At 45.5% G+C, this 9315-nt stretch overlaps 1 protein-coding gene across 1 annotated transcript; it reads right to left on the reverse strand.

Moving 5' to 3' along the window:
- Nucleotides 1-755: 755 nt before the first annotated feature.
- On the reverse strand, nucleotides 756-6154 carry LOC121340286 (cytochrome c oxidase subunit 6C-2). The gene is made up of 4 exons (XM_041412948.1): nucleotides 6053-6154; nucleotides 5332-5459; nucleotides 3674-3795; nucleotides 756-879 (listed from the first exon to the last, which is right to left on the reverse strand). The coding sequence occupies exons 2-3, from the start codon at nucleotides 5443-5445 to the stop codon at nucleotides 3676-3678; spliced, it is 234 nt and encodes a 77-aa protein (XP_041268882.1). The 5' UTR covers nucleotides 5446-5459; nucleotides 6053-6154; the 3' UTR covers nucleotides 756-879; nucleotides 3674-3675.
- Between the last annotated feature and the right edge of the window lie 3161 nt (nucleotides 6155-9315).

Here is a 9315-nt window from a genome sequence, read left to right on the forward strand (position 1 = left end):
TACCTTCTTCATCCTGAGCAACAGGCAATGACAAAGCCTGTTCTCACTGACAGGTTATCATGGCCCAAGACAGAGCATCGTGGTGCCTCAGACTGCAGTGTAGCAGGGATCCAAACCATGCTTAGCTGACTACTTCCAGATATTAAAAAGATGATACATGTCTAAAAGCAGCATGCCAAGATTTTTATTACCACAGTACAATATTTACTTTGTCTGCCTGTACCCCCTTCCCTCTTGTACATCACTTAGATGGGAACATGCCTGCAGTTTGGAGTCATTTTCCAATAGAGTAACTAATATACCGTGTGTAAGAATGGGCATTTGCAGAGTCTGTAAGTCTTGCTGTAACAGTTTGCTGATGTAAGGAAGACAATACAGTGATGACAGCAGAAAAAGACAAAAAGGTTGGCTGGTGTATTTCCAGAATTTCTACCCAAATTCTTTCGTCTCAAGGTCAGCTCACCTTGTGAAGCCAGAGGTAACACAGACCCCTCCAGAAATCCATCCTCTCTCTTCCTACAACATCTGTCCTCTTGCACATTCCCATAAGCAGCTGGGACAAACTAGCTGTCACTGCTTAGGGATATACTGTGCTATCAAATGTGGCATTTGGCCAAAAGAGACATGCAAATAATTCCTGGAGGAAAGATGGACTTAGTCATCTTGGGCAAGTTCTGAAGACTTTCCACCCCTCTTTCCACCCACCCAGTACCTGAGCCTTTAAGTATTTCTACATTAATGAAGAGAACTAAACGTCACTGACACGTGTTTTATTTATTGAGTTGCATTAGAGCGTGCCGTGCACTGTGGTGCTTTGCACTTCACATTTCAGTGAACAAATAAGGTTCAGTCATCAAGTCTTCTTGAAATGAAGGGAATCTGCAAGATAAAAAAAAGCCCATTAAGTTATGAAGGACAAACTTCATGCTCCAAGTGAACGTATGTACGAATGCAGAGCAGCAGAGAGAAGAGTTTATGCGGTAGTTTAGTCTGGAGGAATTCCCCGTTATTTCCTGAGCTTGAAGTTTCACACACCCTTCATGTGGCAAACAGAAGTGAAACATGGAACAAATCAAGAGCTGGAACAACACTGCACAGCACATCAGATTCACTATATATGCTGCACTGGTAACTGAATCAGTCTTGCTAAGGGCCTGCAGGAGAAAGGAATGCAGCTTTCAGATAGGAGCCAGAGAGGAAACAAGTGGTGCAGGCAGCCTACCAAGGAAGGAAGAAAACCAAATTCAAATTGCTTCTCCCCGTTATACTGAACACAATCCAAGACCAGCTGTGCTCCATGACAAGAGTCTTGAAAGTGGTTAGCACCAAACTCTGAGCTTCCCCTTTATTCCGTGGCTGAGCACACAGCAGATGCCAGATACTCCTCACACTTATCCCAGCACTTCATTTCCACTGTCACTATCACCACCAGAGTCCACACCAAGCAGATGGAAAAGTGTGAATTCACAGGGAGGTGCCAAGGTCCCTCCATGCCCAGCAGGAACAAACTTGGTGTAGAGTGCCATGCTACCACCATAACTGAGGAACTCCTTCCTGCCCACCCGCCCCTGCCTCAGTTCTGGGGCTCAGTTCTGGTTCCGCATTTACTGCCACAGACGGACACACTGCAGAATACTGGGAGACCCAGAGTGAGCATGACCACTTAACCTTTAGGTAACTGCACCAACTAAAGGCTTAAAATTCCAAACAGCTAAGATTTAAACTTCTGAGGCAAACGAAAATGTCTTCCCTCTGTTCTGGGTACTTGTCCTTCTATACAGCCTTACAGAACATTTGAAACACTGGCATTGTTTTCCCCTTCCTCTACTTTTGTATTCATGTGCAGGCACAAAAAAAACAACCTCCTTCTACTATGAAAGAGTGAAAAAATGTCTGTTCTTACATAAACAGGCTAAGGAATAAGAAGCATCAGTAATTCAAACAAAATCACAAAAGAGGATTTGTTTCCCATATTTTTCTTGAGCCAGTACAATTAAGAAATGGAAAAATTGTTTAGGAAACATTTAATTTTAACAGGTGCACACAATGTGCAATTTTTTTTAAGCTGCCAGTGGGAACACAGGCTGAGAGTGGTGCTCTATCTGTATAGAAATAAATCCTGCTCATGATTTGAATTAAATATTCAACATGCATCCTTGCTGATAGTGTTTGTTTCAAATTATTTTACCACCAGATGGCCCTTCAGAATACAGTGATGAAGGCCACCTGACTAAAGGATGCAATTCTAGTATCTAAAGAAGTTTAAAAGTGAATATAAAATAGCCAGAGGAATGAATCAGAGGCAGAATTACCATGATTTAAACCAGGTAAATTCATAATTTCATTATTTATGTTTGTTGCAGGTCTAGCTAAAGAACAGGAGTATCCCACTCAAAGCAAAAAAAAAAAAAAAAAAACCAAAACACTACCAAAAGCTGGGACTAATACAAGGACTTTTTACCTTTTTTCTAATTTTTTCAGAAGAGATGGTGCTCTGAGCTTTTTTACAAAATTGTGCTAAGCAGAAACCAGATAGATGCAGACTGTCATAGAACAGAATTCAGTATTCATAGTGTTAAGTACAAATCTTTTATTCAATCTTGCCTGTTCATGCAAACAAGCTGAGAAAATCCAGCTGGCCAGGATAATTAAAGCCACAGATTATCATGTAATGACCACAATATGAAAACATTCCAAAAGAATGAAAAACTATCATTCTAGATTAGTCTGAAGTCATTTTAGGAGAAGCAGAGAACTCAATGTAAAAAATTTGCAACCAAGAAAGGGGGAGGAACTCTATTGAGTTGTCACATCAGCTTGTGCAGCTTAGTGAGTATAGTATTAATAACTACAACACAGCTGAAATCAAGACTTCTTTCCTGGTGTTACCAGCAAGGGAGAACAAAGCTGGGTAGTTTTCCTAGAAAAGGCACTGTCAGGTTTTGTGAACAAAGCACTGTGTTCACAATACTGTGTTCAAAGAGTATTGTGAACGAAGTTCTATTCAAGCTTCATACAATATGGCAAAAATGTGATTATTAGAACACAGAGCCGTATGCCACTGTGATTTTTAATATATAGATATATATATAGATGTAGGTATATATAGATGTATTTCCCCCCTCACCAACTTCAAAATACCGAATGATAAGCAGAAGCTGTCTCTGTTTCTTACATTAAGATGTATGCTGTGAGAGAGAATCAGCCTCTCCATTTTCTCACTCACTGAACCACCACAAGTATGTAAGCAGAAGATACAGACAGCCCCAAGTTAAGCAGCTCAAGATGTGACAGCATGAACTTAACTGTGGAATCAGACAAGGTCTGGAGTTCAACATTAGAGCTTTGTCTCCTCTCCCTGGTTATGTGAGGAGGGCAAAGGCCTGGCATCATCACTCTGTCTCCTGTACCCACAATTTAAACAAATTACACAAAAGGTATCCAGGAGCTTCTATCCTGCCTTTATTCCCCAGACCCCAGTTCTCCTGTTTCTTCCATTTTTACTACCCAGGTCTCTTGGGTGCAATTTGTACCCTCTTTCTTTGCAAAACCTTTTCAATTTGGGAAAAAAAAAAAAGGGAAGATTCTTCCAAGCAGAAGCACAACATCTCACTGACATCACCTTACTCCTGATGTAATGCAGTGCAGCTCACTACCTGCAGGTGCAGCTTACCATCACTTGGCTGGAGCACTCTCAAGCACACCAGCTGCCTTCATGGCTTCAAAGTCCTTCATGGGATCATAGTTTCTATAGAAGTCTGCATAAGCTCGTTTCCTGGGTTCAGCAACTCCAAACTGGAAAGTAACACACAGAAAATTAAAGTTTGTACAAATCTTTCTTCTGTTAGTTCCATAATGTCTATCAGTGGGTATTCATCTAAAGGCCTTTAGCTCAAACTATTAAACATTCCTTTGCTCCTGTTAAAACCCAGTCAGGCTACCTGATCACTGGTCAGGAGAACAAATGTCTGCAGTAAAACTTACAGCCTGTTACAAGGTCGCACGTCACACTCCCAAGATCCAAAACCACTCCACCTGTATTGACACCAGAGTGTCCCACACCCTCCCTGCTAATGGATTTGTACATAAAACATGTCATCAAGGCAAGTCTTGTGCCTCTGGGCAGCTGCAAAACTCTAACCATGAATACAATGGCATCCTACACTGAAGGGCTACATGTGAGCTACACTGTAGGTCAACTACATCTGGTAAAATTTGACAAGACTGCCAAGCCACTCTTACCAAGTCACCAGCATAAAAAGACACAATTCCCACTTATTGGATACCCATTCACCTGAAGCACAGGACATACTCAAAAACCTCCCAAATACTTGAAAAAAATTCCGAGGTGGGTTTGTACAACAGCACCTGACATGGAACAAAGTAAATGGCTGCTGAGATCCATGTCCCTGCTCTAAAGCTGTCTGCCACCTAACCAGTGTGTTAACACGGGGTGCCAAAGCTACTGCAGCAGAGACTGTTAAAACATTATCTTCTAAGCCTGGCCACAAACAAGCTTGTCTACCTCTCAACAGATGTGTCAAGTACAGATGTGTGAGCTCATTGTTTCTGACAGACACTTGTGGCTCTGAGAAGTGGTGAAAAACCTGAAATTAACTTCATTTCTTGTCACTTTTGTCAACAACTTCCTGAGCACTCAAATGCTGCCAATATATATGCAGGAGTTAAAGGGGAAAACCAAGATCCAGCTCTTCCACAACAATTCACCCTGTGTTGTTTGCTCCACGTATGAGATCCAAGAATTATTTAATAAGAGCACTCAAGAACAAGCTCTTATCTTTATCAGAAATTAAGCCTGTAAGGGTGTTTCTCCAGAAACATAATGCTCCATTTCCACACAATACCTCAAGAGCAAGGACAGATAACCACACTGGGTTTTCCCACACTGATACCTTCAGTGTGAAGGATGAGTTTTCCAATTAGAGCAAGTTTCCTGAACTCAATCAAGAAATAAAGTAAGACTTGGACAACTCTCCCAAGTCTCAGAAACTGTGGCAGACCAAAGCACAAACTACCTGGAGTTAACGTGCATCAGCTGTGAATGGTCAGGAGCATTTTGGGACTAGGAGACTCAAGTTGGAGCTGTCAGGAATTGCCTGACCTTGAACACACAGCATGAATCAGATCATTCACATCATTTCTTCAAATGAAGATTAGGAAGATTTATTTGTGCTTTGGAAAGATGCTTACAAAAATACATCACTAAACCTTTCTGATGAACAGCTCAACCCAATCTCAACAGAAAAATATTATGAATTCTTTAAATATTCCAATGAGCCCAGTTTATAACCAAGTGACTACAGAGCCCACCTTGTACAAAGCTGCACATCCCACAGACACCACAAATGCCCCCAGGAGGTGAAACTTCATCTTCCTGGCCAACAGGCCCCTCATCTGGGGCTTGGGCAACAGTGCAGCCGACATGGTGACCGGATTTCCTGAAAGAAAAAACAAACAAAGAGAATTGCGGGAGAAGCTCTACTTAAAATAATTTTCGGTACTGCAGAAAGATCATTCTTTTTGCATTGTGCAAGAATCCTCTTCACGGTATAAGCAACAGTGGTCCTGTGTGCTTGACCTTCCAATGAGAATATTTCAGGGACAAAATTCAAGGACAACCTATTTATGACACGATTCTGGTCTACGTTCTTACACTCCTTACACGCAGTACTTGGGGAATCAAGGCCGGCCTTCGCTGTTCACACTAAATCCTGCGCTGCCCGCAGGCTCTCTCCCCTCCCGGGCCCGCTGTCCTGCTGTTTACGTCGGAAGGCATTCCGAGCAGTACCGGGGACAGGCTGCGGCCAGCCCCTCACCCGGGGCGCCCCAGCCCCTCGCTGCAGCCGCCGCCGCCGGGCCCGGCTCCGCCACCCTCAGGGACGCGCAGAGGTCACGGAGCTGTCGCAGGTACCCGGCCGAGCGGAGAGCGGCGGCTGGCGGCCCTAGGGATGGGGATGATGAGGGAAGTTCGAGGGAATGGGGGGAGCAAGGGGGAGCGGCGGGAGCCGCGCGGGGCCGGGAGCGGCCTCACCTCAGAGCCCGCCAAGGTCCTTCCGCGCCGCCGGCCGCGCTCCCGCTGCGCCGCCGCTACTCCGCATGCGCGGGGGGCAGCGGCCTACGGCGGGCGGCGCGGGTCAAACCGCGTGTGGGGACAAACCGCAGGATCGATGATGTCGGGAAAGGGCTCTGAGAGCATCGAGCCCAGCCGGGAGCGAACAGCACCTCGCCAAACGGACCCCGGCACTGAGTGCCAAGGGCAGTCTTGCCTGAAACACCCCCGGGGACGACGACAACACCACCTGCCTAGGCAGCACATTCCAGTTTGTACAATCATCTTTGCTGTGAAGAAATTCCTCCTAATGTCCAACCCCAGCCACCCCTGGCACAGCCTGGGGCGATGTCGCTTTGTGCTGTCCCTTGTTTCGTGGGAGCAAATCCCGACCCCAGCCCGGCCTCAGCCTCCTCAGGGCTCTGTGGGGAGCGGTGAGGTCACAGCCGAGCCTGCTTTGCTCCGGGCAAACAGCCCCAGCCCCATCAGCTGCTGCGCCCCGGGCCTGTGCTCCAGACCCTGCCCCAGCTCCGCTGGACCCGCTCCAGCTCCTGAATGTCCTTCCTGAACTGAGGGGCCCGGAGCTGGTCACAGGTTCGCTCAGCAGTGCAGAGCACAGCGCCCTGCCCTGCTCCTGCTGGCCACACCATTCCTGATGCAGCCCGGGATGCCACTTGGCTTCTTGGCCACCTGGGCACACGCTGGCTCGTGTTCAGGTCCTTTCTTCTGTCTTTAAGGTTCCTTCCAACCCAAACCATTTTGTGATTCTATTGAGAGCCATGGGAGAAAACCATGTCACCCCCTTGAAGGGTGGCATTGCTGGGCTGAGGGACTCAGGCCTTTATACAGAGAGTTTACCAGGAATTATTGGCCAAGCCTAGAAAGAAATGAAGCCATTTGTAATCCTTACTAGATGTCCCTTAGACAGCTTTTGTACCTTTCTTGAAAATGAGGAACATGTGCTTTGCCCATGATTTCCACTTAATCACCACCTGCACATGGAATTGTCATTTGTGTTCCTGGGGAGTCTCTGTGGGATTTACACCAAATGTTATAAATTCTTGGCTTGAAAAAACAAGTCCCTCCTGTGCAGTGAGGCATTCATTCATGCCTTTTTCTCCCTTGCCAAAGCCAGCAGATCCTGACATCAAATGAGAGAGATGGACCCTTAATACTGAAGAGGAGTTGCTTTTTCTACGATGGGATTAAGAAGAAATAAGTGTCAGTAGAAAGTTTCAGAGGGAAATCGTACAATTGTGGCTACAAGCTGGAATAATGTTCTTTGCAATAGCAGTTTGAATAGATGCAATTTGGACAACATTCTCTCAAACTGAAGAAAAGTTTGTTACAATAGTTTAGACTAAAATGAAGAATGTCTGTCTAAGAGTTTTTCCCATGTGGATTAACACAAAAACCCCAAATGTTAATGATGTCATGCAGAAAGAATGGCAAGATGTATCACCAAGGGCAAATCGTGCAAATTAGGTGGCCTCCTATACCAGGGTCACAGCATTGGTGGATGAGGGACGAGCGACTGACGTTATCTACTTGGTCCTGTGCAAAGCATTTGACACAGTCCTGCATGACATCCATGTCTCTAAACTAGGGAGGTATGGATTGGATGGATGAACCACTTGGTGAATGAGGAACAAAAGAATTGGCTGGATGATAGCACTCAAAGGGTCAAGAGCTCAATGTTCCAGTGCAGACCAGTGACAAGTGGTGCTCCTCGGTGGTCAGTCTTGGGACCAGCATTGTTTAAGGTCTTTGTTGATGGAATGGACAGTGGGATCAAGTGCACCCTCAGCACTGTCCACCCCAAGCTGTGTGGTGTGGTCAGCACGCTGGAGGAAAGGGATGCCATCCAGAGGGGTCTGGACAGGCTTGAGAGGTGAGGCTGTGCAAACCTCATGAAGTTCAGCAAGGCCAAGTGCCAGATCCTGCACCTGGGCTGGGGCAATCCCAAACATGAATACAGGTTGGGCAGGAAATAAGAAGGGACGCTCGCAGATGTTGATGGATAAGAAGCTCCCCATGAAGCAGCAATGTGTGCTCACAGCCCAAAAACCAACCACATCCTGGGCTGCATCAAAAGCAGAATGGCCAGCAGGTTGAGGGAGATTATTTTGCCCTCCTACTCTGCTCTGGTGAGATCCCACCTGGAGTGCTGTGTCCAGCTCTGGAGCCCCAGCACAAGAAAGACATGGACCTGCTGGAGTGAGCCCAGATGATCAGAGGGCTGGAACACCTCCCTGTCTCCTTTGGAGAGAAGTTGGGGTTCTTCAGCCTAGAGAAGAGAAGAATCCAAGAAGATCTTAGAGCAACCTTACAGTGCCTAAAAGGAGCTTACAAGAAATCTGGAGAGGGACTTTTTACATTGGACATAGTAAAGCCAGTTTAAAGCCATTACCATGGGGTAATGGCTTTAAACTGAAAGATGGCAGGTTTACATTAGTTATAAGAAAGTAATTCCTTACTGAACTTGCCCTCGTAAAAAAGACAATACAAAAGTAATTGGAATAAAGGCATGGCAGGTTTCAGTGCTACTGTCATCACAGATAAGATATGAGTAATTTTCCTGTAAACATCAGTCTTGTGGAGACAGAATATTTTGGTGGATGGAACTAGGTCTGTAAATAAAAAAAATCTTGATTGCTGTTTTCAATAGCTTCCTTCATGGCTGGCCAGGTCATTAAATTCTTTTCTGTGTGGCCAGTTTCTCCATGTGCCTGAGATACTGCTGGCTAGGCATCTTTGTGTTATAGTTAAGATGCTAAATGAAGTGCTAATTGTTATCATCCTTTGATGTCATTACTGTGGAATATACAGCCAACTCCTTATTGTTCTGTGTAAAGGGCAGTTCAGGACTGTGCAAATAAGAGATAAAAAAAAAGGATGGAGAATATATTAGAGCAAGAGCTGTGGAAGGAGAGCAGAGACAAACAGCTCCATTAGGTCAATGCACAGAGTGGCTTCCTGTCACACTGGTTTCTGAATGGATTATAGGGCTGAGTGTGCTTTGGACCTGAGTGGACCCCGTGCATCCGAATGCAGGAAAGTAAATACACCTGAAAACAGGAAGGCATATACAGAGATACAGACACCAGTCCGCCCCCTCCCCGGGCGTCCTGACACCTACTCCAGTTGTCTTTGGGACACAAATAGTAGGATTGTTCACTCAAAAGGTGTCACAGCTGTCGAAGTAGAATCTCCAGTCCTTTTTTTTTTTTTTGTCCGCTTCAAAA

Source organism: Onychostruthus taczanowskii, unplaced genomic scaffold (assembly GCF_017590055.1).
Source record: "Onychostruthus taczanowskii isolate IOZ18803 unplaced genomic scaffold, ASM1759005v1 scaffold4, whole genome shotgun sequence".
Classification (NCBI taxonomy): domain Eukaryota; kingdom Metazoa; phylum Chordata; class Aves; order Passeriformes; family Passeridae; genus Onychostruthus; species Onychostruthus taczanowskii.

Coding starts and splice junctions, on each gene's coding strand:
- LOC121340286 (XM_041412948.1), bottom strand. CDS start 5,445: ATGTCGGCTGCACTGTTGCCCAAGCCCCAGATGAGGGGCCTGTTGGCC. Junction 3,796..5,331: donor GATGTGCAGCTTTGTACAAG/GTGGGCTCTGTA, acceptor GTTACTTTCCAG/TTTGGAGTTGCTGAACCCAG.